Raw genomic sequence first — 17,946 nt, forward strand, 5'->3', positions numbered from 1 at the left:
TATCATTTCATATGAGAACTACATTTGAATTATAACATAATCGGCAAAAATCTGACAACACTACTCATTATCGTTTGTGTTTGTTTGTGTTCATCAATATTTAAATTTCTCTCGTGTTTCATCAGTTCTCATCATCATTAACCGTTTACTGTGATTGCTTGGTAAGTGTTTTGCAGTTGATTATAAAATATAATCAAGTGTAATGTAATTTTCGTCCAAAAAATTACAAAATAAAGTGTCCGAAATTTGATTCTTATTCGCTTCATTTGAAAAGCATTTTATTCGATGATTTTTTTTTATGTTTTCAATCTAATATGTACCAAAGTAGAAAGCTTAAAAGCATATTGAACTAATTTATCGAAAATATCAACCAAATAATACCTGTGCATAAAGCTTAGATTTGTTTTCTGCATTATATGCCTTAAGCGTTCGAAATATGATTCAGAACGGTACATCCCCTTTAAGAATCTTGGCTCACCGTGACGGGTTCTCGCTGACATAAGGATGATATTTCCCTCCTACAACCTCCAATTCATATGTCATTTTCCACTCACAACAAGACAGCACCCCCATTTTCCTGTGTTCCTTTCAAACCACCCATCGACAAGGATATCACCCAGACGGTGGAATCGTTCTCCGCACGGGGATAAAACATTCACGCTTGCAAAACATGACCCGAGAGAGCGAGAGATTGGCTCCCATTTTCGCTCTCCACACCGTGCGAAATCATAACAAAGTGAAAATCCTTATGGAAAACCCGAGGAAAACATACATCCTTCGCATCTCTTATCCCCTCTGTCTCGCTTTGGCTCTCATTTGCTTGTGCGCTATCCGAAACGGATATCGTCAGACTGTATTTGTTCGCGGACGGAGCTAGACCGTGTCGATTGGTCCTCGCGGATATCGTGTCTTCGACGGGTGGTTTTGACGGATGGTGTGTGTATTATTCAATTCACCCGAGCAACCAGAGAGCCCCAGAATGGCCAGAAAAATCTGCAACTGAATGGCGTTTGCTATAAACAGTGATCTTAGTCCTCCTGAACATTGCGACAACGATAGACTAAAAAAACATACGCACTCGCTTGTTCCGAACAATTGGCAATCAAAACGACAGGACTTCTTGGAAGTAGCGCTGGGCGTTCCGTCGCCCTTCGAACGGATTTCAGTTTTTCTCCGATGCGTGTGGGGGAATATCAAAACTGGGCAACGGGAAAAAATAGTTCCCTGTGAAGTGGTTCCAACGTGAAGAAAGAAGTTTTCGACAGTTTTGATTTATTTTTGCGAAAGGAATCGTATGTGGGTGGTGCTTACGAACGTCAGTTCTGTTGGGAACCATCCTTGTGACGTAGGGGAACATGTGAAAGCTATTGTTTGATCGTGAGTTGTACCCAAATGTGTCAAAAATCAATCAAAGGTGAAATACAAAATCTGCAATGATATCTGATAAAGAAAAAAAACTTAGTGGAAAACAAAAAAAAATTATGGTGTCCTAGAAAATGTCAAAATTTTCATACATAAAATATCGATCGCCAGCAGATGAAGTGGTGTTAAATCTTTTCTGCTACGTAAATATATGAAGAGAGCTTGCTCGCAGACGCACACATCCATATACAGCGCTCCACTGCTCCACATGTGTGTGTGTGTGTCAGTGGATGTTTGTGGCCAAGGATGAGAGCGGAATGGGTGAATGGGGGAAACAGGGCAATTTGGGTGGGGTGAACTCCTGTTCCGGTGGAGGACGTAAACATTTGTCAAATGGAGTGCTTTATCACACGCACGAAGTCGCGTGCTGGCACCAACACATACGCACACGTGCACCCGAAAGGATACTTACACAAACAAACGAAAAGGAAAACGATATACATACTTGTTCAGGAGAAGGAGCAGAAGGAGTAAAGCACAGCAATGTTCACTAGCAGATGATTGAACAGCATAACTCTGGCGTGGATGTTTTCGTACACGCTGTCAGGATTCGGTGCTCTTGTGAAGGGAACTGATTAGTGTTTGTTATTTATGGTGCGAATGGAGGAGCGGGTTTGTGGGGAAGGGTGGGACAAGGTAGTTTTCGATTTTCGCATGTTTAACAAACTTATCGTGTCGGCTTGAGGGCGGGGGGCGGTGGTATGGAAGTCAGGTAACTCTACTGTCAGAGGCGAACAAAATTTGGGAAAAGTTTTCCCTCTGTTATTCACGATTTTTGTAGTTGTGAGCTGTTTTTTTATCAGTTTTGGAATGCACCATTGTTCTATTGGAAATAAAAGGCAGCGAATCGGAAGTCATATTGAAAACTTATCGGTGCATGAAGAGAAGGAAATTGATATCATGATTCATCTAGGAATCAGATTGAGATTTTTTTTCTTCTCACTCTCTCTATGAGAAATCTTTGGGTTGACTCAGTCTGAGTGTTTGAAGTTTACATCTTGTCTTGAGACAAATTCGTTTGTAACGCAAGATAGATATCGATAACCGATTGGTCTTAGTTATCCGGAGATGATTTGTTATTTCTTCATTATTCATGCCATTCCATAATCCGTTAGAAAAACGTTGTATTTTCATGAAGATAGCATTGCAGTTTTCTGTTATTTGTTATTATTTATGATATATTTATGAGCGGTTAAGAATGCCATCAATCCTAGGAATCGTTTGGATCTTTGCAGAAATTTCGATTACCGCATGGTCAGCTCCAGCTTCTACCCTATCAGCAAACGCACCGAAAATCATATGGTCGTATTAGCTGACCCGGCAAACGTTGTTCTGGTAAATACATTATTTCTAGTAAATATAAGTAAATTTAAATATAATAAATAATACAACTAATACAGGTTGGACTCGATTATCCGTAATCAGTGTTCGCCGATTGATCCTTTCACTGAATAAATCGCTTTCGTTCGTGCAAATATGATCTTACAAAAATCATTTCCCCCAGTGGCATTTTTTTGCATTTACGTGCTACAGATCACGACACAAAAGAGAACGAGACAATTCTGCTTCGATTCGCACTTCATGATACACCAGTACCCAAGCAAAACCGTCATGTACGGTTTCGGTGCGGAAAGTTTATCTTCTTCTTTGCCTGTAACATATACCGTTCTGAATCATATTTCGGACAACATCATATTTCGGACACTTTGTTCTAAAATCTTGAAATGCTTCAGCATATTGAACTAATTTATCAAAAATATCTACCAAATAATACCTGTGTATAAAGTTTAGATCTATTTTCTGCATCATATGCCTTAAGCGTCCGAAATATGATTTGGAACGGTACATGTCGAACCTCTCCATGCATATTGAAACTGCAGGATCATACGGACTACGCAAAGCGAATGATTCATATTCAACTAATGTAGCAGATTCTGATTCATAAGCCTCAGAGAGTGCAAACTATATGATCATTTAGCTAGGTAGACGCTCAAAGAAGATGTAGCCAGATTATTTTTTTCATTTTAGCGCTGCTATCCCTTGAATTATATATATATTCATATAGACCGCATAGTTTTACTAGCAACACCGCTCCAGTGAGAAAAAGAAACTCTCTCGTTTTAGCTCTTTTCCTATTCGCTTCTCTCCGCAAATGGTGACCGAATAATGACGAATTTTTTTCTTGTATCATTTCTCGCTCTGCACTTATCTGTGCGGTGGTTTTCGTTACAGTAGAACGGGACGATATATGCGGATCAAACTTGTACGCAGGCTTCGAAAATAGTGTGCGATGTTTGGTACAGCCCCGAATTGCAATCAACAGTCTTCGTTCCTCTCTCTGTTTAATCATTTAGTGTAACACAAGTGATTACTGGCATTCATACAAATATCGGAATGATCCACTCATGTTTGGTTATATGTTCGTGAGAGGTTATTTGCATGACACATTGTGTATCATTCGATATTGATCGATATCCAAACACTTTCCGTAATTCTATTACTCGGAGTATTTCAGTTTTGATTTATTTTATTTTTTCTTAAACAGAAGTTGTTAATAATTGGTCAATATACTTTATAAATATGATTATTTGAATAAAATTGAACGTAGCTAGGTAGTGGAAGGGGCTGGAATAGGGGTTGATTCGTACAACTAGTTACGACTATCCGCAGTAGATTTATATTCGTTGAAAATTCCAAATTTAAATGAATACATTGATTCAATATTTAAACATACTTCTTCTTCTTCTTTTTAAATGGCGCTAACATTCCCAGAGAAACTTCTCCTTCTCAACGTAGTATTACTTGCATCATTTTCATTAGTAATTAGTTGGGATTTCAATGCCTAATAACACACCTTGAATGCGTTCTGAGTGGCAAGCTCTAGAATACAGTGCAAGAAGGAGGAAATTTCTTTGAAGAAAAAGTTGATGGGTCTGAGCCTAGGGGCACGGACAGTATCTTGGCATAGGATTGTGATTATGTGATACATCAAATGGATGCCCTGAAAAAACTGTTTCCTATATGTATTTGTATCCTTTAAACGGGTTAGATGACATAACGTGGTAGAATTCGGTACCGCATTCTTTTCAAAAATGTACACAAAAATACCATTACTACCCTCTTCTTCTGTTTATTCAATCGTGCAGAAGAAGACAAAGAGTCATCATGTATCATTTTTAAACACAAGTCTAAATAGTTAAGACCTACATAAATATAAGCCTGAGTCAAATCAATCTATGACTACAAAAATATGTCTATATAAATAAAAATGTAAGGCAAAATCTGTTGGTAAGCGGAAAACCCGAAGAAGGGATGGTCCGATTTTAGCCTCCTGTATTTTGTTCGGAAAATTTTCGGAAAACTCTGAAGGAAGGTCGGAAAATTCGGAAAATTGAATTCCCACATGTTCGAAAATTACATCATAATAAGCGTTGTTAGTCCATTCGATGTTTGCGCTATCGAAATTGAAATTGAAGGAATGGTTCAATTGGAGTCATCTATATTTCGTTGTATTCGTCTCTTCCCGTAGATCAATATAGCGGAGAGAAAAATAGAAAATTTCGGAAAATTGAATTCCTAGCTGATTCTAGCTGACAAAATTATTTCTAGTTACAGTCAAAATAGTTTTTTTTATGTATTTTATTTATGTATTTAGTCTTCGATTAAAAAACACCGCACAGACACTTATGAACTAATTCTTAATCTAAACACATTTTTGGACATGTTAAAGTTTAAGTCAAAGTTCGATAACAAAAATAACTAATTCATTGTAAGTGTGTTCAAATGCTTTAACGATCTATAAAATTAATCGATTGTGATCGATGAAGGACAGATTCCTCGTGGATATCGAGCAGAAGCTCACCATGTGTTGGGACGGTCACCAAAGATAATCGAAGTACAAAATTTGTTGATTATCCTTGTGTGAGTACCATCATTCGATACTCATAACAAATCGCATCTCTGATGTCAGGTATGGCAACCCCGCGCATGATGGATCATCTCTTCTGTGTGGAGAGCATCAATGTGGCTATGAAAATGCTATTCAGACCCTCGGAGTCGATTGGCCATTGAGAGTAAGAACTTTTAAAACAATATTAGGTTGTATAAGGATAAAAAGTAATGTATTCCGGAAAATAAAAACTATGGATGGGTTATACCTATGATATAACCGCAAGGTTGACGTAGGACTGCCGTTGACTTAGTAATCAATTGTATTTCTTCAATTAGCAATAGTCCCATCTCGGATGTTTCTCATTGGGTACGATGTCGCCGCTGCGCAGAGCTATCTTTTGTGTGTATTGATTAAATTATTGATTAAACTAGTGAATGAATGAAACTATTTACGAATTTAATTGCAAACAAATACCAAGTCAATTCATGCATTATGGTAGTGGTTATCGCAGGAAATAGTTATCAACATTTTGTCTAGTCATCAAAAGGTATGCGTAGAAGTTCAGTGAGCTGGCGACATGAAGAGATATCTTCCAATACAGTCTTGAATAATCGAGCCAAAGCGTTGCATCTGTACCAGCTTTTGTAGACCGTGTTAGCAAAATGAATTCCGGAGTGTAAAAATGCAGTATTGCCGACTTGAATGTATCTGTAATGCCGCTTTTCCCAACTTCTTGGTTTCGGAATCTGTATTGGGAAAACACATTCCAGTTTGCAAAAATACAAGCGAGTACAAAAGTACCCACAGCTTGCATCTATTTTGCAATGCCGATGTTCAGGCTCCATGGTTTTGAAATCTGTGTTAGGGAAACATTTCGATTTGCAGAAACGCAAGCGGGTATAGGAGTACCCGCTGCTCCCGATTTCCCTGGTTCAATGGTTTTGAAGTCTGTGTTAGGGAAACATCCATTCATTCCAGCGATCGTACCTCAATCGTTGCGCAATCATAACTGAGTGGATTTCCGAGCGACACTCGCTTATATACCGATTGGTGTGATTTCAATAGCCTGTTTTGAAAGCAGTTTTAGGGCTATTGAAACAAGTTTTTGGATTAAAAAGTAACAAGCATATAACGCGTTGACATTTTATCTTTCAAATGAAGTGTTTATCATACCATTTTGTTCAGTTGTTCAGGAGCTATTAACGCTTAAAATCTCGTTCTCCGGCGTAACGCTTTCGTTTTCGAAACTTCGAACTTACACCCCAGTATAGAAATGAAAGACGTAGTCCTACGTCAAAACAGGGTTCTGGAATTGTGAGCAGGTTGGGTATCATGTCATGGAAATGACGGAAGCGGTGCTCCATTTGTCGGGTGGGCCATTGATCCCCGCGGGAGTGTGGTCGATCGACCCAGATTTGAGGTGAAGTTCAGGATCGTGTACCTCTCTTTCGAATAACGAGGTTATCTGAAGCGGTGTAACGCACTCGTCCAGGAAAACATCCATAACGTTTCGTGGCTCGAGCAGCATGTTTCTCTAGATTCGATTCCAAATTTTCAGTATACAAGTTAGGCTTTTCAGTTCCAGAACCAGTCTTGTATTTCGGAAGGCATTGTTTTGATTTGAACCCATATCGGTAGTTCATAGAAAACAGTTATGTTGGCTTTGGTTTCACCACCTGCGAGGGCCGAAGAAAGGATGGTTTACGGATTCAGATTCCATTCGTAAAAACTTTGAGAATTTTCGGCTCCAGCTCATCGCCAATCATAAGACTCGCCACCTCAGGTCGGCTAGCAAGCGGCACCGGATACACTCTGTTCAACTTCTATAAGACCACTTTGAATATAATTCGTTGTGACGCAAACATGTAGAATTTCCACAAGATATTTTCATACACTGTTGAATACTAAGAATAACAGTTCGGCTGAAAAGTTCATAAGGTTGACGTCTAGATGGCGCCTCTTGCAAAAATCTACTTGGCTATCACAAAGCACCATCTTCCAATGGCTGTGTCAAAATTTTACAGCAATCGGTCGATTGGTTCGTGAGTTACAGCATTGAGAGTGAAGCAATTTTTGTTATTGTGAAATAAAATGGAAAAATCACAAATCAATGAAAACGATGGCTAAATTGCATAAATTGGATTTCGAATTGCTTCCGCATCTACCGTATTCTCCAGATCTGGCCCCCAGCAACTGTTTTCTGTTCGCAGACCTGAAGAGAATGCTCGCTGGCAAGAAACTTAAGACCGATGATGAAGTGATTACCGAAACTGAGGCCTATTTTGGAAAAACCGAAAGAGTACTATACAAATGGCATCGAAAAGTTGCAAGATCGCTTAATCGCTGTATCGCCCTCGAAGGCAATTATGTTGAATGATGAAATTGAATTTCGTAAAAAAAAAATTGTTTTACTGTGTTACCTTATAAACTTTTCAGCCGAACTGTTAATGTATATTTAACGTCAATGCGTTCAAAGGAGTCGTTTGTTTATTTATTGGGCTCAAATACGATAATTTCAGCTGTCCAGTTTTTATAAGACCGCTACAAAATTCGTAAGTATATTTAGCATCAAAGTCGTATACACGGAGAAAAATAGAAATTTCTGTTATGGCTATGATTCATATCAATGGAAGCAGATTGATTATTCAAAAAGTTGCATAGGAATAGTGCTAAATGCACATTGCGATTGTATACCCAGTGTGTTCCCATATAGACTTTATGCTTTTTGCCCTGGAATGTTGGTCTCGTGAAGAAGTAGACTATAATGAACATTCGTGTGCAGATATCCTTATTAAGAGGTTAGTTCCGCCAAAAAAGCGGTTGATTATGTTGAAAATAAGAACATATTCAGCCACAAAGATCAACCAACCCCCAGTTATGATTTACGAGTACCTGACAGCTCTACGGAGAAGTGAAATATGTTTATAAGAAAATGGATCGGAAACGGAGAAAACCATCAATTAGCCAATTGATGGAAAAAGCAAGGAAGCATTCGAACCGGAACTCAAGCCTCTCTGACTTTAACTAGGTCCGAACATGTTGATAATCCTTTCCTGTTAATTTTTCGATTCAAATCTAGTGGGAAAATCGTTCAATGAACATCGCGAAATAGGTGCTAATTAAATTAGTAATATGCGTCACACAAAAACTCTTGTTCGTGAAATAGCTTGCCTAACTGTTTTACAAAATTCATGTTAGTTCTACGAAATATTTCACGAAACATATCATTACCTGGTCTTATAGAAGTTGGACAGAGTGTAGTTCGCTCCAATTCCCGGGCAAGAGTTTGCGGTTTAATTATACTACGATTTTCTTCTAATAAATCTACTGGAAACCGGAGCTTTATCCAAGTTTTATCCAAATAATGTTGATCTCCGGCGGTGAACAGTACAGCTTCAACTCTCAGAAGTGACCGTGGATTATTTGGTCATCAAATAAAACTTACTGCTGTTTTGTTTGAAGACCAGTCGAGTTCCATGACTTGCGTATGCGACGAATTGACGGCAACACCGTCTCAGACCTAGGCAGTTACATCTATGTCATCGGTCACAAGGTCACCTGAATTAGCTGCGTAGATCGATGTGCAGGCTAGAGGAGCTCTCGAAGCCGGTCTAATCTCTCCTGTCAATAATAACTGACGGATAGCAAATCCGGTTTGAGGTTAACATTAAAAAAATAAAACAAGAAAATAATCCTTCTTCTTTTCAATTCTCCACTGCACACTTTAAAAAAATCCTTCCTGACTTCACCATTTTTTGGGAAAATAATAAGTGGTAATTCCACAAATGAATGACCAATGCCAAATCGGAAGCGATTGAAAACATCCCTTTTGAAAGGGCCATTTCTTGTGGACAATTTTGCATCCCCATTTATTCCTTTTCCGCCGTTTTCTACCTCGCTTCAACAATCACTCATCCGACCACATTCACAGGTGAGAAGCTGCTTGGTTCTCTCCATAATGACTGCAGGCTTTTGTTCGTCATAACCCTCCATCAACACGCTGTCGGGTTGTGTGGGGTCGTTAATCACGATAGAGCGAGACCTACCCCCCCCCCCCCACTTCTTTTCGATAGTAGTGTTTTTGGGGCACATTTCCCTGGTTGCGCTGGAGCAGGGGTGTTATTTAGTCCTTTGAAATTCCATTTCCAACACACGACTCATGGCGGTAGAGCACTGGAATCTCATTCGCGCAATCGTTGAGAAAACAGTAACCTCAAACAATGTGCGCACGGTGGTTATTTGTGTGGGACGATTATGCTCCAAGGATGTTGTTAAGCGAAAATATTTGCAGGCAAATGCCGTTTTGATTCGGGTGCTTTGGTCGGTTTTGGTGGGTGGGGGCACGTGTGTGTGTGTGTGTCCGTATGTGTGGGTGAATACCGTTTTTCGCATGTTCGACATGCGATGGAAAATTAGATGGTAAATATTTTATGCAGATTTGCAAGTTTTCCTCCAGCTGCTTTCCAGAGGCAACAGAAAAAAAAATAAGGATCCAAAGTTCAGTGCCGAGTGCCGTGTGAAATTGTTCGATGCTGGGAAAAGCGGGAAATAGCTCAAGTGCAGCACCAGCAGCAGCAGCCAGCCAGTTTGTATGGGTGTACGTGATTATCCTTGCCATGGAAGTGTGTCGTCGCATAAGTGGGGCAGAAAACCGCTCGAGTCCATCTCCGTTTGGGCGGGGGTTGTTTAGCGGGCCGTGGCACGTGGAGTAAAGTGATTAAAGCGTTCACGTTGAATGTTTTCAGGCTCTTTGAAGTTTCAGGAGGCTCCTTTTTTCTGAGTGTTCGTGGATGATGGGAATGGTGCCGCCCGAAGGTGATGGCCGATTTGTTATTGTTACGCTGAACGGATCTTCGTTGGGGCTGTCGTTGTCGAAACGGTTCAGTTGAAGACTCTCGTGCAATTTTAGTGGTTTCGAACTCAACGGATGAAGGGTAAACAAGAGAACAGCTGAAAGAAGATTGAAGGTGCGTATTTGATCCCATCAAAGGGTAGCTTTTTGCGAAAGTTGGTAATAGCTTTTGATTCCGCGAACAGTATCCTACTAACTAGAGCACGACATGTGCAGGGAGGGAATGTGTTGACGGGGGAGGTCTGTGCGGCGCCAAAATGAATAATAATGCGAAAAATGAGTTATGCTGGAAACGACACGCGTCCGTCGGGCCCTAATTTGTTTCGCTTCGTTTGGCTCCAGTGGATAATGAATGGTGGAATTACCATAAATCGAAAATTGCTGGATTAAGGATTACTAGTGGCGAAGGATCAGGCTCAGGCTGACGGACGGCTTGCCATAGAGTGGGTTCCGCGAACGTCGCGTTACGTGTTTCTCTTTGATTGATGCAAATGTTATGCCTCGCAGAAGCTAATCCAATTCGGGCTCGGGATTGATAGGGAATAACAGTGGGTAGGTTGGGTTGAAAATGCGAACAGAACCGTGCGCATCTGTGGCGATTCGGCTGAACGTTGTTGTTAGTGGTGCCAGCAGTGGAAAATCAAGTGGCAGGACCTAATATTTGACGCTCGGAAGGTGGCGGAAAATTGGTTTAGCGGCGGTGGATTTGTGTGTATAGGCGTGCTTTTTGGTTTAACCACTGGAAACTGCCTGTGTTGTTCGAGTGGGAATCGCTCGGAGTACAGGAAATTATTGCCGCAGTGTTGTGAAGTGCCAATGCCGGTTGGAAATGTTCCCTATCACCACCGAAGGAAGTACTCCCCTCAGCTTCCACCGGATTACCAGTAAGTATACCGAGCATGATAGAATTTGTAATTGATTTAGTTTCTGTATTATTTGTGACAATGAATCTGGTTATATGTGGCCATCCGTTCAAAACATTCATCAAATGCAGTGTGATACTGTACGAGATCTATTTTTATAGTATGTGCTGTGACGACCTGGCAACACAGCATGCCCTTCGTGTGATGAACGTAAGTCCCAACTTTCTGATAATCTGACCTGATGATAATGGGAATTGAGAACATGGGAACATTTTCCTGCCAAATCTAATTGTTGATTGGTTGATAAAGAGTTTTTCAATAAGAGCGCTACAATTTTTTTTTGACGTAGGACTACGTCTTACATTAAGGGTGCCATATCAGAAAACAGGTCATGTTTTTATGAAATAATCAAATCGGAAATTTTCAAAGATTTGTTTTATATGCTATACATTACAATCCCATAGTATGGGTATGGTTTAAATAGATGAATGTTGGAAGCATTCCCATTTCCCCATACATTTGTTCTGTCCATTTGTTTGCTTTCCCGAACAGAGTTGTCAACAACGGGCAACTTATGCAGCCGCTAGAATAGAAAAAACAAAGGGGGATAGCGAAAAGAGAATATATGCGAAGTAAACTCCACCCTTGTATAGTATGTAGGGGAGATGGGGGTAAGACGGACATGTAAAGGAAAACTTCAATTGTATCTTTGGAATGTTTTCAAAAATTTAAAAGCAGTTTCTTACAGTTCAATATACTGGTTTTCGAAATAACTGGCCAAATGTTTTATAAAAATGTGTTTTTCCATGTTTTTTTACTGAAATTAAAACAAGCCGAAAAGTATAACATTTTTATCGGTGCGGGTATAATGGACATGTAGTGGGGAGGATATGGACAGGTTCATAATATACGAAGCGTAGAGATGTATCGCTCGCGAGAGGAATAATTTCACTCTCTCCCAGTGTTTGTGTGTCCAGTAACTGAAATAGAACAAAAAGAGAAAGCAATATGAAAAAGAGTTCAATCCCTTCTGCATTGGATGTGGTTATGGATATGACTGTCCATCCCCCACTGTCCGTCTTACCCGCGGCTCCCCTAAGCTGTCGCTAGCGTCCTCTGAGGAAAATTATCAGAATCTTTCTGTGCCCGAAACAACAAAGGTCGCATATTCTGCTCTTTTTGTGTTTTATGTTTCCTCTCGAGTTCTGTGAACGCTAGCGAATATTTCACTTGAAGTGCATCTGGCATTGCAACTAACACAACCATCCGAGCCAAGGCAAAGCAGGCGAAAAAAGAGAAGAGTGCAAATGATTGTAGGTCGCTTCTAGTGTTTGGCTTTGTGTGTGTTGCTTGTTTTCGTTGTGCGAACTTAGAACTTGTTCATTTCCTATACACCCAGGTTTTTTTTACGCGAGAGATACGTACCTCGTAAAAAAACCGCGTTAACTGGAAAATCTGCGTAAAAAATCGCGTTAATTCGAAAATCCGCGTAAAAAAACCGCGTTAATTGGAAAATCCGCGTAAAAAAAACCATGTCACCTAATGATAGATATGAAATTGGACTATCTTTACGTAGAACGGAAGTAAAAAGTTGAGTGTTGCTCGCTTCCGAAAACCCGTAGTTTTTTACTGCAATTTCGTTGGTTACTGGTAGCTATAGGTCGGTTCGAATGAGGTCATCTGCTGTTGCTAGAAGAAGCTAGAGCTCCTCGTTACCCAACACCTAAAATCCACCTAAGAATCGTGATAAGGTGCGGCACTAAGCGCTAAGCTCCGTTACAAGCACTAGTTACCATAATTTGTTCTGAGGGAACATGAGAGAAAATGTAAGCTGGGAGGGAGATGTGAAATTGCCTTGTTTTTTACGCGTTTAAAAATCGCGTTAATTTGAAAATCCGCGTAAAAACCGCGTTAATAGAAAAATCCGCGTAAAAAAAACCGGCGCAAAAAAACCGCGTAAAAAAACCGCGTAAAAAAACCTGGGTGTACATGTGAACAGCACACCTTCGATTCTTCTAGTTGCCATTCGTATTTGCTCTCGTGCGCATCGGCTCTGTTCTGATGCAACAAGCTCCCAGCTTGGTTGATGGTTTTGACCGAGAATCGAGGAACGATTTTTCATAAACGGTCATTCTCGCGATGTTTCATTTTCATCGCTGGAAGTGTGTACATCTGTTAGATGCGTGTTTGATGTTTGTTGAATGGCGACGCACGGTATGCGTGCATTGATATAAACAAACAAATTGTGACATATGACCGATTAGTGTATTGTTCTCGCAAAGGCAAGTGTCTGGAACTAGTACCCGGATTTCAACTCTGGATAGAAAAGAAGCTGTGCTCTTCTCTTGCATGCGTATTCGAACATGACAGGAGAATGTAAACATGAGAGATATCGCTGGAGAAGCAGAAGGAACATCCTGAATGGTCGGATCATACACCCGGAATATTTGCCAATTTTAGCTTGTTTTTTTTTTGTTATATGTTAATTAATGTGATGAAATGTTATGAACATGTTCATTGGAGCATTTGTGTAAATAAATTGTAGTGGTGTTTTGTAATATTGGCAACTGTGAACTGTGAAGTTCCGTTCGTGTTATATGTTAAGGATATTTGTGGACGAATTTATATTTTGTCATCCCCCGACATTGGTCCTTCGAACCGGATCTAATGCCATTGGTTTTACGCTCGATGTCGGCGAGTTCCAACTTAGTTGAATATGTAGAAAAGGAACTATAATCGGTTGTGATTCTTTGTGTCAATAATTCGCTGCCATTATTTCGGCATAATAAACGTAGTTTTTAAGAGGTTTTCATTGAAATTCGTGCGGATTGATGGTACCGGATTGCAGGAGACAAAGGCGTATTTCATGCTCGGTTAATATGAATGAATGTTGCCATCCGTTGATCTACTCCCACTGACCCGAGAGAGGAAACACAAGCGGAATCACATAGTTGCATCTGATGTTATCTGGTTAAAATTCTTCGAGGGAAAATGACGAAGATGATGTGCATCTTTATATTTCCTCAGGTTAGTGCATATATAGAACATATGTCTGCCGAAGCTAGGACACCGCAGAATTATACACAATTTCATAAAAATTTATCCTTTTCGATTCATTTTTCGACCATCCCTGGTTATTGGAATCCCCGGTTAAAATGTATGAGAAAATGGCACATTGAAGAACAAACATTGAAGCTTTTACCCATTTATACGTTTGTGGACGCTGTTGGTACTCTAGGTGAGTTGCCACAGTATATGCCCAGCCGAAGAATTTCTTGTGGATACCGTCATCCGGGGGCAAATTGATTACCGGGGTGAAATTGATCAAACGTATTACTGAAAACAAACCCAAATTTTCAGAGGTATTATGCAATTTAATTTTAAACTTTTTTAATCCGATATGTTCAATAATCATCTGAGGGTTCTTTTTGCCAATGGATCTTAACGAATCTCTCATTAAATTGCATGAAAATTAACATTTCTCTGAATAGCATTTCCGTTTCCATTTTTCACTATGGTAAAAAAACATATTCCCAACACATCAAAACAATGTTTTAAGACGCTAAACATATTAATTCACTTCTAGCCGATACTTGATGAGTTGAATAAGTAATCAAATACTAGTAATTACTATTCAAACAAGTGAGGAAAAACTATCTAACAAAAAAGCACCTCAAATGACCAGAACCGAATCCCATCATGCGACTTATCGAACGTCTTGGTTTGTCAAACTAGCTCATTGGTGACCATTTCAAGAGTTTTTGGCCACATTTGGATAACCCGAATGGTCTCCGGATGACCTGCAGATCAGTGTTTAAATCGAGTTATGGAAAGACATGACAACACCTTTAGGTGGATTAAATCAGGTTTTTGTCACCTCAAACCCTTGAACTATCATTAAAATGGCCGTAGGTGAAGAAATAATTGATTTTCTATACATTTTTGAGCATATGATACTAGGAAATCCTGAAAAACATAGATTGATCATTTTCACCCCGAAGCTATATTTTGAAATTTTCCAAATTAGCGCTTTAGGATTTTTTTGCACAAAACTTATCATAACGTTTTATGGGCTTAGCACCAGTACTGATTATAAAAATAATTGGGTATAAATCTAACAAAAACGGAAATGTTCACATTTTTCTGAAATTAGTGATCAATTTGCCCCCGGTTTACGGTACTACAGTTAGTATTATTATCCTCCTCTGACCCACGCCATTTTCAAACATGTTGGAGTGATCAACGAATTATTCGATCGAGATTGTGATATTTGGTATCTTTCCTATGCGTTTGGAATTTGGATTCCGGGAAGAAGAAGGCGTATTCGATAACTGGGCAGGTTAGTTAGGACAGTGTATGTCCACCGAAGCAACAGGGTTTCTGGAAATCTACACCTTAATTTTCATCATTTTGGTTCATTGCAACGATGCCTCCCACCGCAACCTCCTCCAAGAAGAGCCCTTCTCTGAAGACGTTAATGGCGAAATGAAAGGACATCCAGTCAACATTCAACGGTATCTGGCGTTATGTGCAGGAGTTCCAAGAGGATGCCACTGCGCGGCAGGTAGGAGTGCGTTTGCAGAAAATTATTCTGACCGAAATAATATCTCATGACGATTTCGATGAAGTGGATGATGCTTACGAAAAGGACAGATTGGTATTTAATGATCGGTATTACCATGTCGAATCTTTTCTGATGGACGAGCTCAAAAAGAGAATAGAACCGGCAGAGCAAGAACAATCTTTGAGAGGCGACACATCTGTACATGCTACTACAGTTGACCACGTTCGGCTACCTCAGATTAGGCTGCAGACTTTCAGTGGAGACATCGATGAATGGTCGAGTTTTGTGATGTTTTCACATCACTCATACATTGGAAGGGGGATTTACCAGAGGTAGAGAAGTTTCACTATTTGGAAGGATGTCTTCAAGGTGAACCAAAAAGCCTCATCGATCCGTTGCCGATAACAAATGCCAATTACCAGGTAGCTTGGGAGCTACTGATGACTCGTTACAACGACAGTAAACAGCTGAGCAAACGCCAGATACAGTCCCTGTTCAACTTGCCCACGCTTTCGAGAGAATCGTTGTCTGATCTTCAGAGTCTCCTAGAAGGGTTTGAGAGAACAGTGTTAACCTTAGACCAGAATGTAAAACCGATCGATTGAAAGGATCTTCTACTAATCCATAATTTGACTTCTCGTTTGGATCTGATTACGCGAAGAGTCTGGGAAGAGTTTTCCTCATCATTGGAGCAGGATACGTTGAAGAAATTGATAGAATTTCTCCAACGAAGAATACGAGTTCTGGAATCGATATCACCATTACCAAATAGTAGTCTTCATCAACAATTGGATATACGAAAACCTAAACTAACGACGATGAAGGCTTGTTTCAATAGCTGTCAGGCGACCAAGGGACGCTGTATCGTGTGCTCGTCTGATCATTTATTGTACCAATGTAGTGAATTCCAGCTGAAGTCAATTGAAGACCGAGTGGCGGTATTGCGAAAAAAACGGTTTGTGCAGAAACTGCTTTCGACGAACCAGGCACCAGGCACCAGGCTAAAGAAATTGCGAAGGTCGTCACCATACTTTGGTATATTTTAAACTGAGAGGGAACGCTAGTCCCATGGGGACACCGGCTTCCCCTACAGCAACCTCCAAGGATGTAAGAGAACCAATTACTCCAGTGACGAACAAGAACACTACTAATCTCCAAGTTTCTGGTACAGCTCATCCCTATACGTCTCAGAACCTAACCGCTGTTGTCATTGTTGAGGATGACTGTGGCAATTGTTATCCTGCTCGTGCTCTCCTCGATTCAGGATCGGAGAGTAATTTTATATCGGAACATTTGAGTCAACATTTAAAAGTGTCTAGAGAGCAGAATACAATCAACATTATTGGAATCGGGCAGAGATTGTCAAAGTTCCAACAAAGCATAAAGGCTGTCATACCATCACGGGTAGCGATGTACTCAAGAAGCATGAAGTTTCTCGTACTTACGAAGGTAACAGCAGATTTGCCTACTAGTATCATGAGTACCGATGGTTGGAAAATTCCCAAAGAAATAGAACTAGCAGACGCATCGTTCTATGTTTCTCAGGGAGTGGATCTGATCCTAGGCATCGAATCCTTCTTCGAGTTCCTGAAGGACTTGGTTTTCGGATGGGTCGTTTGCGAAGGACAATCAATTAAGATGGTTAATTCCAACGTGTCCGTATCAGAGAGCTTAGATGATTTTAGTGAAGAATTTTGGTCTAGCGAGGAAGTGAATCCAGCCAACTGCAATTCATCAGTAGACGTTCGATCCATTCCAATCAAGATAGATGTTGTCCATAAATTTAGAAAAAACAAGATCAATCCATCTTCGGTATAATTGACAATAGTAGACATGGATCAAATAACGCGACTCCGGATTCAACGTGGCAGGATGTGAATAAATCAGTGTTCGAAAATAAGCTTTATTATTTGAAGATCAGTACAAATGTTAGAGATAAGATTGAAAATCGATCAAATGAGAACTTATTGGTGTCATCATAACAACAGCAAAACTTTTTCATGCGGGAAATATACACGCTGCAATAAAAATCATCGTTTCGATTGGGATTATCCACCACATTCAACGGCGGATAGAGAACGGCCATACATTTCATTGGCAGAGTATCCAGTGGCAACACTCTATGAAAGCTAAAGGGTGTGTCACATAAAATTGCATCACGGAGAAAACGATGTAGAAATTTACTTTTTAGGAATTATATCTTCAGCTTTGGCTTATAATCAGATGAGAGTGTATAGATCACGTTGGCCATGCTTCACTGTCAATTCTTCGTAAATTTGAAAAAATGTCGTCGAACAAAAAAGAGCGTCGTGAATTAATTCTGCGCACTCATTTCGAGAATCCGGAGTTGTCA

At 40.0% G+C, this 17,946-nt stretch overlaps 1 protein-coding gene across 13 annotated transcripts in view; it reads left to right on the forward strand.

Moving 5' to 3' along the window:
* Nucleotides 1-865: 865 nt before the first annotated feature.
* The window catches only part of LOC129765309 (AF4/FMR2 family member lilli), a 138,134-nt gene continuing 121,053 nt past the window's right edge, over nt 866-17,946 (forward strand). The window contains exons 1-3 of one of the 13 annotated variants that reach the window (XM_055765560.1): nt 866-1,414; nt 9,771-10,281; nt 10,352-11,050. In XM_055765560.1, the coding sequence (XP_055621535.1) occupies nt 10,983-11,050 (68 nt within the window). In that variant the 5' untranslated portion in view covers nt 866-1,414; nt 9,771-10,281; nt 10,352-10,982. Of the gene's footprint in view, nt 1,415-3,139; nt 11,051-17,946 lie in introns of those variants that run through there. The other 12 variants (XM_055765485.1, XM_055765493.1, XM_055765533.1 and 9 more) reach the window with 12 other exon arrangements.

The sequence above is a fragment of the Toxorhynchites rutilus genome, chromosome 1 (genome assembly GCF_029784135.1).
Source record: "Toxorhynchites rutilus septentrionalis strain SRP chromosome 1, ASM2978413v1, whole genome shotgun sequence".
Classification (NCBI taxonomy): Eukaryota; Metazoa; Arthropoda; class Insecta; order Diptera; family Culicidae; genus Toxorhynchites; species Toxorhynchites rutilus.